The 16,185-nt window shown below is 35.2% G+C and overlaps 1 protein-coding gene across 2 annotated transcripts in view; it reads right to left on the reverse strand.

The window, feature by feature from the left end:
* Positions 1-16,185, reverse strand: part of SLK (STE20 like kinase) — a 52,622-nt gene that overhangs the window by 9,216 nt on the left and 27,221 nt on the right. The window contains exons 5-14 of one of the 2 annotated variants that reach the window (XM_062579531.1): positions 14,745-14,817; positions 14,340-14,534; positions 13,580-13,661; positions 12,443-12,571; positions 8,925-10,346; positions 7,653-7,783; positions 7,261-7,384; positions 6,806-6,985; positions 1,239-1,368; positions 874-998 (exon numbers count right to left, since the gene is read on the reverse strand). In XM_062579531.1, the coding sequence (XP_062435515.1) occupies positions 874-998; positions 1,239-1,368; positions 6,806-6,985; positions 7,261-7,384; positions 7,653-7,783; positions 8,925-10,346; positions 12,443-12,571; positions 13,580-13,661; positions 14,340-14,534; positions 14,745-14,817 (2,591 nt within the window). Of the gene's footprint in view, positions 1-873; positions 999-1,238; positions 1,369-6,805; positions 6,986-7,260; positions 7,385-7,652; positions 7,784-8,924; positions 10,350-12,442; positions 12,572-13,579; positions 13,662-14,339; positions 14,535-14,744; positions 14,818-16,185 lie in introns of both variants that reach the window. The other variant, XM_062579530.1, reaches the window with a different exon arrangement.

The raw sequence follows: 16,185 nt of genomic DNA on the forward strand, positions 1-16,185 counted from the left end.
TTTGAGTCCATTTTTTTTCTCAGCAGAAACAAGGCCTAGTCCCCGTGATATGCAATAGGGAGGAGGTGGTCTTTCATTTATTCCAAAACTCTGGATCATGCCCAATCCAGCTGAGAATTCCCAGTGCTTGGAAGAATATGAATATATTTACCAGTGCTTGCTGAACTCCTGACTTATATTAAAGTTACACACACACACACACACACACACACACACACACACACACACAGAAATACCTTTTTCCAATTACTTGCCCCAAAAAGCTAATGCAGGTCATCATTCTGTTCATTCAATTCCAGGATGATTTACTAATGAGCAGATTTATTTAACTACAAGCCCAAACTCAGTTGGTTTTGGTGTATAAACATATTTTCGTCTTTTTACTAAATAATAAAAAAAAATTAAAAGCTATTTTACTTTAAAAAAAGAATTTAAAGGGAAAATATGATCATTTCACTTACGAACTTCAATCTAGAAGTTCAAGAACAGAAGTCAGATAAATAAAGATATCTATGTTTTTTTTAAAACAAGGGACAATGCTATTATCTCACCCCAGTGATCTCCTTATGCTTTTCCTTATTTACTGCTTTTATTTCTCGTCTCTGATTTACATGCTGTTTGTTAGGCACCTAACAGTGAACTAACACACACGTTAAATAAGTGGAACAAAAAGTGCTTCTATGCACTATCAAGTCATTAAATTAAGAAGACTTAAAATCTTAATAGAACATATACAGCATGAAAATACCTGCATGGGCCTTGCCTAGACAAGCAAACAGTACAGACCTATAGAGATCGTAAGCCTACTTGACTTAAAAAAAAGAGGAGAGATAGATTCCACACACAAAGGAAAGTGTCAAAATCAGCACTAACTTTTTCATGCCTCTTAAGCAGTTGGTGTCTCTGCATGAAGTACTGATCTTTGAGTTGCTGTTTGAGGAGCTGATGCTTCTCTTGCAAGTGTCGTTCTTCCAGCTCCCAGATTGCAGCTTCACGAGCTGTAGAAAGAGGAAGGCTGAAAAGTTCAGAAAGTACAACACCTCTTAAATCTACATGCAAGTGTATGTTTAACAGTGGCTTCCAAGTGTATTTTAAGAACAGTATTTTTTCGATAGCGTATGCTTTTACAGTTTTAGTTCAATCCTGAAGGCATTTGATTTCATGAATTCAAGATAAAATTATTTTTTTAATAAAATAGAAAACAAAAAATCAGGTTTTAAAAGTCCAATGCTAGATACCTCTCATGAGCTGCTGTTTGTTGTTGAGGCAATCTCGTTCAATAGTGGCTAGTTCTGTCTTTTGCTGCTGAATAATTTTCTTCAGAGAGGCATCCAGTTCTTGTTGCTGCTTCTGCACAAATTCTTGCTCCTGTTAAAAACCAATTGAAATAAATGAAATTGTGTTCTTCTAATCACATTACATTTTAATGAGATCCCAGTTCTCTGTGTTTAACTGTATATGAAAACAAATACATCTTTGATTAACTTAATTGAGTTAATATCCCTCAGCTATGAAGTTATGCATCTCTTGTGTTTTCCACACAGAGAGTAGGTAAAAGAATATTTAATATTTAAATTTTACCTTCAGAAATAAGACCAAAGGCAACAAAATAACCAATAATCAGCGATTCATTCAGTCTCTTGCCTTTCAAAACAAGCCGCAGTTTCTACACTAGTAAATGCAAGTGTGCTCATCATGTCGAGATTATATATTCTAGGATATAAAAACCCAAAAGTGTTTATGATTGTTTTGCTTTTGATCATGAAGTAAAGCCTATTTATTTACACAGTTGGATCTCAAGTTTGTCTCTCAGTCTCTGGGTCGTTTATTCCATCACGAACACCAAGATATTGAGGCTGGGAGTTCTGTGAGACGGCTCTAAAGGCAGCCAGAGGCTTTAGTAGGAATTGCCTTTTGCGGGACGTGTAAACCTTGGCTCAGCAGTGGTGGTGCTAGAGCTGAGCGGGCTCTTTGCAAAGCGAATCGTCCTCCGCGTGAGGGCGTCCCCCCGCCGCCCGGGTCCTGCCTTACCCAGGGCATCTCAGTCCGTTGCATCACATCATGAGACACGGCAGAGGTAAGGATCCCCTTCTCCTCCCTCCCACATACCAAGGGCCTCCCGGTGCCCTTTTCCTCTTCACAGCTATCACAAAAAACTTCACACATTTACAAGCATGCAAGCATGCACACGCACACTTTAAGAACAGGAAATTAAAGCAGATCTTTCTACTGTGGAATAAGGGTAAGTATAGTCAGAAGAAAGGATGATGGGGGTGTACCATCAGAGATCAGACAGGCTGTTATACATAATGAAACAAAGTTAAAATGGTTTATTGGAGAGGGGATGGGAAGAGGCAGAAAAATAGTGCTGGGCTATGGGAAATCAGTGGAAGAGTCTCCTGAGCTATGTATTTTTTTTTCTTTTTAACAGAGTCCATGCTACTCCCTAAAAGAGCCAACAGCAACATATGGAATTAGATGTTCATTAAAAGCACTTTTATTATGACCAGGAGAATCATGGTTTTCATCTTCACAGAAAGTCACTGAATAATAAATGAGGCTTTCATCTCCCTGGGTGGACAGCGGGGTAACATTTAGATGGGTAACAGAAAACCGGAGGTGGAGTACGCTGGCGAGAAGTTCAGACAGTGGCAGACCAGGGGGAGCAAAAAGGACTGGAGGGGCAGCCAGACGTTCCTAAACAAATATACAGACCGATAGAAAATACTGTTCTGCATTATTGCTAGATTAAAAGGGCAAGAAAAGTAGGAGTTTAGTATTCTGAAGGTGCAGGCACAAAAATAATACTATATTTGACTTGCCAAAGATTTGGGGGGTGGGGGAAGGGACACAGCTGCTCTACATTCTCTACAGCTGTGAAAAAGATGTTTTATCTCAAGGATGGTCATGGTCAAAAAGCAGTTATGCATCAGAGATTTTTACTCTCTCAATCATTTAAATATCATTGCTGCTCTCTACATCGTAAATCTTAAAGACGTTTTTAAATTGTTAGCTCTGTAAGATAAACGGGGCAACCTCAGAATACACTCCGGCCTTTCCGCTTCCCTGATCTACCCAAGTATCCCATAAAACAGAGATTACGGGCGTTGCTGAAGAGTGTTTTAGATGGTGTAGAAGGCAGACACTGCAATGCAGTTTGCCTTTTCAAAACTACCACTTGATTTTGCCCAGAAATTATCTTAAAATAAACTCATTATACATTTTTAAAATATGTAATTTCACTGCACACAGAGCATAAAACGGTCATTTTCTCACATGTGCTGAACAAGTGATAAGCTCCAGAAAATATTAGTATGTTGTGTTTGTGAGAAAGCAGTGCCTCGCCCAGAGTTAATTGCTACAGTAATTTTGATCTTTTTACTATGAATAATGTATAATTTTACAAATTCGTGCTAACTGGTTTTGAAACACCAGTGAAATTGCTCAGCACATATAAGCAGAAGTGAGAAGAAAAAACACACCTCTGGAAAATTAGAGAAATAAACTTTTTTTATATAGATGTATATTATAAATACATTATGACTTACATCCTGCATTTGTGCGTTGAAAAGTGTACATGAAGACAACTGAAAAGACTGAATCATAACCTGAGCAACACCCTGTGGGACACAATGTCCTTCCCATGTCAGAATATAATAAAATATAGTACTATTCTTTAAAAGAATGAGACTGATATATGTTAGTAGTATACACTAAAACTGTGAAGGCTAAGCACACAAAAGCAGTCACTGACAGAAAAATTCTACAAATTCTAAGATAATACATCTGCACACTGTCTAATACTTCTTCATTCCAAGTGAGGATCTTTCACCTTAATCAAAGATGTTCTACTTTAAAAAAAATATAAAAAAAGGAAACTAAGTCATTGCAAACATTATAAAAATTCAGTTCTAAAATTATTTCCTTTAAAAAACGTTCAGAAATATATATCCTCAGTAGGGAGAGAGCACTGTAGCTCAGTCAAATTCTATTTTGGGAAATCCTCTCTTGAACAGAACATGTAATTGAATAAAGTCACTAATGTTTTCTACTAGATTACTCACATAAACATTTAACCTGTAGGAGTTATTCAATCCAAACCTACCCTGTTGTGATGCTGACTTACACTGTACAAGCTGGGCCATTTGAAAAATAGGTTTCTAAAATATTTGCCTCTCTCTACCTAGGTCATATAACCACAGCAAGGTTGAAGGCATAAAATTCTCTCTGATGTCTTCTAAAGTTTCCATACACCTACACTTTGACATTTAAATAACTACGTTTTACCTAGTCTGTTCTGCAGCTAGGAACAAGATGCCTTATGCCTTATTTTCTGTATTTTCCTCCCCTGTGCTTTTTGCTCAAAAATAACTACTGTAACCTTTGTAATTTGATGGACCTGTGGGTTACTTACCATCCAAAAAAAGCACTACCATGAAAAAACTGTGTGGAAAAAAACTGTTCTTTTTTTGGTACAGCATACAGAACATAAGCTTAAAAAGCACAAACCTGGATATATTGCTGTTCCTACATGTCTGAACACTGTACTCTTATGGGAAGTGATATGAGAGCAGTCGAAGAGAGAGAGTGGTATGTAGGGTTAGTCTGAGTTAAGTTTCATATTCACTCAACAACAACAAAAAGTGAAATTATCAAGCTCTGTGAATACTGCTGCTTTTTGCGTTTTAGTAGCTTGAAGCTGCTGCTGTTACCTGAGCATGCTGGTTTTGTGCAAGCTCCTCTTTCGTGCGTTTCATGAGCTCTTTTCTCAGCTCTTTTGGTGCTTTCTCCACTTCATTTAAAACCTACAGTGTATATAAGCATGCAGAACGTGGCGAAAAGAACACTGTCTCCACAGCAAGCATTTTTGTGAACACAGGACATGCAGGTCATGCACTAGAGGTACTGGGAAGTGTGCATTACTTCAGTGGCAGATAGGTTAGGTTAGTGAAAGGAGCTTAACGAAAAGAGAAGAAACAAAACATGCTTTATGCATGTTATGCTAGTGCAGAAAGGAGGTACATGCCAGCTTCTTTTTGCATGCAAATGCTGGCCAGTGCCCTTGGAAATGGCAGTCAGGAGCTTGAGTTTTCATGCAAGCAGCTAGAATAATCAATAGTTAAGAAAACCACCACCTGCAGAAGTGGCATTTTCTTGAAGCATTCCTGAAAAGGACTATAGAGTATGTTTATCTCATGGTAAAGATTTGTGAAAAATAATTGGAAGTTTAAAATAGCTTCCACTGGAAAAGCTATTTCTGAAAGACTTCAGATCTGAATTTATAAGATGTCATTATTAGCTTTTCAAACATACATAACATTTACATAGGGTATATATTTAAATAAAAAAAAAAAAAAAAACACAAAAGCAAACCAAACATTAAATGTTCAGTTCTGAAGAATTTTAAAGCAAAAAGCTCCAGTAACTATCTTTGAACCTCATGGGCCATTTCAGCATTATAATTTAAAATCTCTTACAGTCTGAGGCATACTAGGCTGAATTAGTTGAAATTTTCTAAACATAACCTGGTTAAATCAACTGGCTATGAATCTGATAATTTGCTGATGTCTTATTTACCATGAAAAGCTAGGATAATTAAGCACCGCACACTCCTAAATGGGTAGTTTCAGAGTGTCAGCTGCATTTTCCTTCGAAGTGTAAATCGCCTTCTTAAGCTTTAAATACAAAAGTATGCACCCAAAAACAAATGCCTGTTTGTTTAATAGTGGAAGCATCATCAGAAAACAGAGTCCAAATCACCACATGCTATTTCTGTTTCCATGAAAGAACTGCTTTTAGCTCAGAGCAACCCGTAAAATTCTTCCCGCTTTCCCATGTAGGACCCAATCACCAGTAAATAGAAAGAGACTCAAAAATGCAAGAGGTTCCGCAAAAGAAGAAAAGTTGTTATATTTCAGCATATAGTTCAGACTGAATACAACTTATACTTTTTCTATGTCCTTATGTACTACAGGATCATTCTATGCAAAAGCACTGAAAACACAGACTTTCAAAGGAATCTCTTTAAGTCTAATAACTACTAAAGCAAACACTAGAGCCATTTATACACAAACAAGTACTACACATTCGATCTGAAAAAGAAATAAAATAGCTTTCAGATGCAAAATCCATACAGGAACACATTACTTTCTATTGTTCTAATGCAAGTCAATTAACAGCACAAGGTGTCAGTCTAAACTGTCACTCTTTTTGCATCATTGAATATGACAGACGTAAAATTAACTGTAAACAAATTCAGTCTATTCAGACTTCTCTCCTAGCTGTTCTCTTTGAGTTAAAAATAACTGACATAACTGCTGTCAATTCTTATAGACGAATTCTAAACCTGAAAAGCATGTCTAATGAAAATCTAACAAATTAACAAAAAATTCTCAGGAAATGAAATATTCTTTTAGTAACAATCAAGACTATATTCTTTTATTTGAAATTCTAGTTAGATAAATACTAAGAGATATCTAGATTCATTTAAATATTTATTTTACAATCTTTTTAACAAAATACTTTTTTTCAAATACAACATCAGGAAAAAGTATTTTATTAAAGATTCTGTGAAAAGTCTCTTAATTTGGTAACTTTTTCTAGATGAATCAATAGTTGAAAGTTCCTATTGGGTGTTTTTATTTTATTTCAAGCACTAAAACAAAAACATTACTACTGACTGCTAGTTCTCCCTTACTCAACTCATGATAACACAAGAGGCTGGCGAGGGTTCCAAGAGTCTCAATCTCAGCCATTTCCTATAGCCATATCCCTTATCATCTTTATCATCATTGTTGTCTCTTACCTCCTTTTTTTTATTCTTCAACATGTTCTGGAATTTAGACAATTCCTTCTCCTGTTCTGCTTTGATACGTTTTGCTTCATCTCTTAAACGGTTTGTGTGTTCCTGTTCCAAACGCTCTATTGTCTGTTTCTGTTGCTTTTCTAGATTTTCTATTTCTTGATCATACTGCCGTTTTTTACTCTGTAAAAATGATTCCATTTAATTAGATGTTGTTTTCAGAATGCTAAGTACAGTATATAAGTACAGTGACACAAGCTGAGCATTCACCATAATGCAAAACATTGTCATTGGTGGCTCCCTTTTCATACTCTGTGCTACAACAGCAATCACAGAAGAAAAGGCTTGTACTACTGCGAGTAGTCTTCTACCTGCTCCATCAGGACAACATCTTTAAGGGTGTTAGTTTAACCTCAAAAAGCTATGTATTTTCTTGGTACCAAAACAAAGGAACTCACTGTCATTTCCTGTTCAAAACGCCTGTACATCTGTTCTCGCTGTTGCAAGAGTTTATTACTGAGCTGCTGTTGAGCTCTCTGCTCTTCCTTCTGAAGAAGTCTCAGCTCTCTCAGCTCTTGACGCCTAATAATGAAAAAGAACTTTTTAATATTGATAGGACAATAAAAGGGGAAAATTTCAAGAAAAAATTTCGACTTAAGTTCAGTAGTTTTGAATTGATTTTGTGTGTCATTTTAAAAAACACTTTCAAGTAACAAAAAACTGAATTCAACCCCCAAACATTACAGAAATAAGCCAATTAGCAGTCTCCTCTTATTCAAAAAGAAAAAAAAAAGTTGCTATGTTCTAGACACTAAAACCTCTTGTAATATCTACTGTTAAAAAGGCTTACCGTAGAAATCGCATTTCTTCACTTTTTGAGTCATTTTCAGTAACTATTTTTGATGTGGTCACACTCACTTCTACTCCATCAACAACAAACTTGCGAGTTTTCTTTAATGTTTTCTTTTGTCTTCTAGTTTCCTGAATAAAATATTGGTTAATTATTCCGTGCTTAAGTCAGTCATATTCCTTTTTTATTAATATTAAAATACTTCAGATATTTTTCTAGAGGCCTAACGGGTAGCAACCAAGAGTGCACAATTATCAGGTAACTCACTTATCAACTGAGCACTTGGAAAACTAGATACTGTAACTTTCTTCAGTCACCAAAGGAAAAACACGATTATCGATCATTTAAATTGTCATTCAGTGGGGGGAAAAAAATCTAGACAATCTCTCAACAGAGCTGGATACGTTCTATTTTCTAGAGTTGAAGACAGTTGCATTACTGTGTGCTTTTGCCCATAATTTTCCCAGTCAGCAAAAGGGATTTAATTCTGAAAAACAAATCAAAACTGAACAGTGATTTACTCACCTTCCTATTTCTGCTCTGGAAGTAAGTTAGGATAACAAGTTTGTATTTTTGTCATTATATGTTACTAATCAATAATCAATTACATGATAATCTTACTAAGAGAACTGAACAAATTTGCACTTCCCAGAGCTGCTACCTCTTCATTACAATACAAAAGAAACCTCAGCAGAAATCGGGTCTCCATTTCGCTAGGACTACGGCAAACACATCAAAGTCATGCTTGCATAGCTATGCCAAGGTGCAACTTTTTTTTTTTTTTTTTTTTTTTTTTTTTTTTTTTTTTAAACAGATGGTTACACAGATAATATCCTAGTATATTAGTGTAAGGATAAAAATAAAGTTCATATCTGGGAACGTGCTTTATCTGGATAAGTACGTATATACTGGCATTATTGTTTCAATTTTAGTACAACCCAAGCAGTACAGTTTTGACCACATTGAAATTCCCAGTAAGAATGATTCACTTTTTTTATATGTTAGTTTACATTTTTAAATATAATTATGCAATGAAACAGGAAAATTACTAGCATCTTTGTCGCTACTTGTTTGCTGCATAACTGCACAAAACCTAGACATCATTAGTGCATTTCAGAATACCTCAGTTTCTGCAGATTCATATATTCCATAGTGCTATACTAGTTTTTCACTAGATAATTTTCCTAGTTTCAAAGGTAAAACTCAAAGATGATTTTAGGGTCAAAATGATGTAAGATCTGATACAAGAAGTATATGGTTGCTTATACTTACTTGTAAAGATATTGATCCTGTCTCTTTGTTTTTACTGAGGAAGCTAGAAATGGACAAGTTCAAATCAATGCTGCTGTTATCAGCTGCAGAACCAGTGCCTGAATCTGCATCATTTTCCTTTAGTGTCTCTGATTCCAGCTGCTGTAATGTTTCAGTATTATTTTGATTATCTGTTTTAACTTTTTCCTCATTTTCTTCGGTGCTAATGCTAATACTGGGAACCGGAGTGAGCTCAGAGTCATCGGCTTGTTCATCTTCTGTACCTTGAAGCTTATTCTTTACTAGTTCATCTGAAGTAATTTCTGAAGGTTTTTTCTCTACTTGAGTACTGCTTGTCTGGATAGTCTCATGTCTGCGCCCTTCTGCATCCTGGTCCGTCTCAGTTGGTTTATCCACCACTTTATCAGGAATATCCTCAGGCTTACTCTCTATTGCCTTCTGGTCTGTGTCTTCTTTTTCAGAGTCTTTGATCTTACTTTCCTCCATGTTGCTTATTTTACAAATATCCTCATTTTCACTTTCTTCCAGTTTCTTCTCTACTTCGATTGTTTTATCTTGGCTTTTAGACACTGTTTCCTCAGAGCTGATTATCTCATGGACCTGCGCAGGCTGACTTTCTGCTAGCTTATCCTCTGTCTCAGATATTTTATGCCCATCACTGATCTGAGTTTCACCATTACTGCCTATGTCCTGATTATTGTCAACTCCAAGGCTTATTAGTTCCTTTTCTTCATCAGATGTTTTATCCTGAGCGTTAGCTAAAATTTCTGTAGTGGTGTCCATCACCACTTCTTTCTGAGCTTTGTCTTTATCTTCCTTTTGCTCTGCAGTATTTTCTACAGTGACCTCTCTGTTTTTATTTTCTGGAATATCTGCTCTGTTTTCCTTCTCCTCTTTTTCACCAGTTTCCTTAGAAAAGGCTTCCCCAGTGTCAATGCTCTTTTCAGTTGTGGGTGCTATTATCAGTTTATTTTCTTCCATCTGTTTATTTCCAATGTCTTTTTCTTTCTCTATTTTTAAGTTGTGTTCATCCTTTATTTCTGGTTTTGTAACCATATCAGCTTCATTCTTTCCTTTCTGGAGTTCAGTATCTTCATGTGCTTCCTCTAGTCTTTCTATATTCTTTTCAGTTGCCAATATTTTGCCTTGCTCACCTTTATCAGTGGGCACAGAACCATTCTGCACTTTCATATTGCCAACAGTAGTATCACATATGTTATCAGCTGCTTCCCCAAATTTAATGTCCTCAGATTCATCTCCAGTTGTTTTATCATCTGGAAATACAATGCTGTTTTTCTCTTCGGTTGCATTACTTTCTGTTTTCTCAGAAAGAGATTCCAGAACAGAGGCGTTCTGTGAAAGTTTATCCTCTTCAGAGCTGGCAATACTAAGGTCAGAGGATGCACGCTTGTCTGCAGGTAACTGCTAAAAATGTTAAAGGAAGAAAAATATTTAATCATTCTCTAGTTTAAGTAAAACACAGTTCTATTAAAAATACTTGAAGAGGGATTAATACATTTTACTTATAGGCAGAGTTATATAAATTTGACAATCTTGAGTAATTAGGTAGATGTTATCACAGAACAAGTACATGAACTACAGATGGGCTCTTCTGAACAGAACACAACTTTACAAGAACCCTCTTCCATTTCCTGTAATTTCATGAAGTACACCTCAATTGAAGGAAAGGGATCCTGGTCAGCCCTCCCTGCCACATAATTAACAGAGTCTTTTGCAATCATTTTGCTCCTTATTTTACTGTTTCAGCTCCCCTGGCAGCCCCAACTACAGTTAGCTTTGAAAGACACACCTTCCCGGGCCAGGCTGGCTATGAAAAAGCCATTTAGCTTCAGCTACTGCTGCACTCACAGAGTGCAATATTAAGATTTTTTTACTGCTTCATGAAAAAGTTTAGCTTTCCTTTTTCTCTTGGTCAAAATGTCTAAAAAAAATGTTTGGTTTGTTCTTTAAGCACTGTGAAAATTTATTAAAACAGTGAAAATTTCCTGCAGATATGAATAAGTGGTAATACAGAACAAGAATAGAAACAGTAACATATTTTTAACTCTAGAAATTGTTGTTGCTGGAATACGAATGAATGTTATCAGATTACATGCAGACATACACAAAATAATATACTATCATTTTAACCATAATTGCCCTTTTGCTCTTCAAAGTGATTATGATATATTTCTGTCTGTATTTTCTATTGGAACTCTGTAAATTGTAGATTAGCGTTCTGGAACATACTAAGTTAGCTAACATAACAAGCAGGAGTTTGATCATAGATCTGTTACCTACCTTAAGGTCTTCCTGAGTAAATATAGAGAACAATTTCTCTTAAGCTAACAATTCCTTAAAAAATATTTCCTGATATAAATGTTCCAGAAGCTTAGTAATGTTTTCCAACTAGTATTTGCAAGGAACAAAAGTAAATAAGGTAAATGCATCTACCTCTCATTTCCTAAACCAGTATGGAAACCACTCTCAAATGGTACATGGCACCAACTCACAATTGCGTGCACTTAACCAAGCCACACAGTCGACTTCACTCCCGAACGCCCCTGCAGATTCATGACTTAGCAGCTATATCAGCAGGGATGGGCAATGCCTGCGGAGATGAGACCATCTCATCAGCCCCGGAGATGTTGGTGGGAACGCGGGCTTGGAGCTCTGCTGGGGATACAGGCAGAGTGGTATGAAGGCCAGGGGATCGCCTCGCTTGGGGAGGGAAAAGGAGGGAAGGGAGGTTACGCGTCTTGTGCACACGCACTTGGCTTAGCAAAACCCAGGAAGCAGCTGCTACCACTGCCAGCAGTTGCAGCTACTGGCGCTGGTCAACGTCAGTGTTGATAGTACTTGAGCCGGTTAGGTCAGAGAGCTGATAACCTGTACACTCCGCAACCTGCTAGCGTATTACTGTACTTCAGGGTTTTGCCCCTGGAGCAACTGAATTGGCCTGCTCAGATTCCTAAGCATCTTTAGAAAAATACCTGTCTTCATATCTTTAGAAGACACACAATCTTTCCCTGGTAAGGCACGTTCTCTTGTTTTTGCATTTTTCTATGAGGGACACATTGTAAAAATAACAAACTTAGATTACAGCATGATGATAATATATTTTCCATAACAGTTTAATCATCATGCACAAATATGTTTATATGGTCATTAATCAAATTCATGCGATTATATAAAAATCCATATCTGATTTTCAAAAATTCATCTCATTACATGCAGATGTAAACATAAATGTACATAATACTTGTTATTAGTAGTTCTTAAGGAGTTTAAGTACACACTAATTTTCAAAATACTGATTTGTTATTTTGTAGTAAGAAATAGTAGTAAGAAACATGTATGTTTATACAAAATGTTGTAAGAAATAGTATGTTTATTTTATTCTTAGAAGATTTAAGTCACAAGCTGGACAGAATATCAGAAAATTAGAGTGCTCCATAGAAAAAAGAAATCATAATTAAAACTATTTGCACATGTAAAAATGTAAATTTTAAACTGACCAGAGAATTTTCTGTTTCCTCCTCTTCATCCTCATCTTTACCATCTTCAACTTCTTCTGTAACTTCAGCTTTAGCTTCCGCAATCAATTCCCTTATTGGTTTATTGGAAGTAACAGTGACAAATGGATGCTTGTGAAAATAAAAAATAAGCACAATGTTATGTGCTGACTCCACTATACACAGTAGGAAAATTATAAGATTTCTCTGAATTTCTTTGAAGTTACGTTTTGCTATCTCTAATACCTAAAGATTCCTAGTATTAACATTTATCAAAACTGTCTTTATCAATGCAGATTTTTCTGCAGAACTTTTAAAATCAAAACATTTGCATTCATACAGATTGTGGTAAGTAGCTCAATAAACATACTAGAAATACAGATAATTCATTTATACTGACCTGCTTCACAATCCAAAGAATAAAAGTAGAAAGATTTTTTAAAAGATTATTTTTCCTGGAAATGTTTTTCATTTCTTTTCAGTTCCACAGTTAAACTATTTCTCAATAGATTTTATCTGGAAACAGTTTATCTATAAAGATACAGCTTTGCCTCTAGAACATTTTTTTCCTAACAAGAGCATAAAATCCTACATTTTTATTTAAGAGAAAGCATTTAAGAAAATATTTAAGAGAAAACCTGTTCTTCTCCTACCCCTACTGTCTCAGTGTTCTTTCTCTCCTTAGTCCTGCTGCTTAAATCTATTCAACATGCCAGAGGTATTTTGGATAAAGTAAATGTGTGCTGACGTTAAACAGAATCAAATGTACCTAGTCACATCTAGTCTTGTTTAGCTCTTCTGCAGTGACAGCATTACAGAAGGTGGTTGAGCACTAAAGCTTTTAAAACACCTGTCAGCACTTGACTGCTTATGTAAATACATCTCCTTCATCCATTAGAAGTATTGAAGTACAATTAAAGTACTCATGCAAAGTAAATAGTTACGTATATCAAAATATGTAAACAGAGAATTTGATCTGCATTTGATGCTATTTCATCAGAATTTACCAAGTGACGATCAATCCAATAAATTCAATAAAGCCTGCATACAATTACTAAATTCTAATTTACTTAAATCTTTATAATACTGCTCTGCTTTTAAAAGAAAAAACAATAGCTCTTAAAAATTAATTCTTCCTACCTGTAGAAGCTGGGCTGCACTCCACCTTGCATCCACATTCTTCTCCAAACACTTCTTTAGAAAATCTTTAAAATCTGACGACCTACATAAAAAGCAAACAGGTAATGGCTTTCCTTTAGTCTTGCCATCAGAATAGTCTATAATGAAATATTCTTTTGCTTTCACACACATCTGCATTACAAATCCATGTCCTCCTATCCACTTAGGAAAACAGGATTGTACAGGAATGGAAAGACCTATGTGACACAAGTATCTTTAAAATAGTCTTCCATTTATATAAGGGCTTACCTTTGGAACTGAATTTACAATATATCCCATCTGCTATATCACTAAGTGGCATCATACAAACATGTTACAATGACTAAACTGATACTGGCTTTTAAAATCTTTAAGTATAAAATTCTTAAAAGTCTCCTTTTAGTAATTTTTCTTTTCATTTTGTCTTTAGATCTTTTATTGCACTTGTAAAGAGCTATTTTAATTCAGAATTGGTTTTCAAACTTCTCAAAATCTGCAACATTTTTCAGTACAAAAGATTCTATAAAAAGAACTACAACAAAAATGCCAGATTCCTAACTCTACAAGGATATATAACCATACACATATATAGAGAGAGCATGTACCTGACCTGTTCATTAAGTTAGTCCCATAAGGTTTAACAGAACTGCACACATGAGTGTAAGTTAAGAGTCTTGGCATACGTCAAGGCCAAAGTCTACAAATGGGGCAGGGGATGAGAATCCATCATTTAAATACTAACCATTTTGAAGGCTGGGCTAACGTAGGTGGATCAGATTTTGCTATTTTCAGAAGCACTCGCATTGGATTTAATTCATGATGAGGTGGTTCTATTTGAGCCATTTCTATTAAAGTAATGCCCAGAGACCAAATATCAGCCTTGTAATCATAAGGTCTGTCTTTAGATGTCTCACACATTACTACTTCTGGAGCCATCCTGCAAACAGAAGAATGATACACAGGATTAGAAAAAGAAGCATTTGTTTTCTTAGGAAAAAGGCAGACGACTTCACTGAAACCATTTAAGAAGTAGGTGCTATTCTTTAATAAATTTACACATCATTTTTATGAAGCTTATAATATTAACACTGAAGGTAATATTAAAACATTAGTCCATATTAGAAGGTCAGCAAAACAGTGCACTTACCAATATGGTGTACCAATAAAAGAATCTCTTCTCTGTATTGTTCTTGTGTTTTTAGCTGATACGCCAAAGTCCGCTTAAAGCAAACAGTAAAAATACTATCAACTTGGTGACGGAACATGTATTATATTTTTATATTTTACTACTTTGCTTTGAAATATTTTGTTACAGAACAAACATTCTAAAATATTAAAACTCCAAAGTGAGATAAAAATATTTTGATAAGTGAGTGCCAATGCACACAGGTCTTGTAACATCCCTAATAGAAGATATTTAATAAATGCTATTTTCACTGCTAAGGAAGTAATGCCAAGGTTAAACTACATGGGTCAACACAGACGCACGTATTTGCTGTAAGGATAAGTGGATTACATTATTTCTTTAGCCTATAAAGGAATTACTCAGAAATAGTATATTAACTTCCCTTACTAATTTGACAACTCATTCAATTTTTGATTTCAGAATTCAAAGTTTCCTACAATGAGATTTTTGTGTTGTCATTTTTCTCTACCTCACACGTTTCTTTCCACCTAGTTTTTCACTTTATATTAAATATCTAAAATCCTGTATATTCACCTTTGATGTAAATTTTGACTGAAAATCAACATAATCTTTGAATTAGTATTATTCATATATAAAGCATTACATTTCTCAATTGCAAAAAAGGCACTTAAGTGTTATACATGTTATAAATGTAAAATTTCTTAATGAAGATCTACTGATTAGATCAGAGGGACAAAATAGCCATATGTTGCTGGCTTTAATCTACAAAATGACTTGATTGGCTCAAAAATTGGGAAGCCTAATTTTGCTCTGTGGAAAAAAAAAAGTGAGGATTAAGAGAGCTATTTGTTCAAATAAAATCTGAAATACTGAGGGCTATATATTATAAAAAAATAAAATTCTCATGAAAATAATATGCAGTGAAGGAAATCCATTTGCCTTTCACATATTTATAAAACAAAGATCTACTCTTTTTTATATGTGCCAGAGGCAAAAAGTACAGACAGGCTGGAAGGAGTAAGATGCTCCTCCAAATGCTGCTGTACACATTTCAAAAATAAAGTAAATCTCTTTGAGGAATCATAGTTAACAAACCTATATATATCCAATAAATAAAAGTAAGAGAGAGACTTCTTTCTGATCTCAGATGTAGTGTCTTGACAGCCTGCACAGTGCTATACACCAACCAAGCTTGACAAAAGCTTAATATAGTTCCAATCCACGTGAGGAGGAAGCAGGTCATATGAGGCAGTTAAAATGAACAAAAACAAATGGATTTCTCTCTAGTCATAAGAATCTCATTATGGTTTCTCTTTCAGTAGTACTTAGAAACTAAAGAGATTAGCTCCACTATATTAAAAATATGGCCTATAAGAGTGAGTCCATACCTAAATCCTCAGGCTTACTAAAAAGAGACAAAAAAATTACCTATACTTTGCAG

Source organism: Rhea pennata, chromosome 7 (assembly GCF_028389875.1).
Source record: "Rhea pennata isolate bPtePen1 chromosome 7, bPtePen1.pri, whole genome shotgun sequence".
NCBI classification, from domain to species: Eukaryota; Metazoa; Chordata; class Aves; order Rheiformes; family Rheidae; genus Rhea; species Rhea pennata.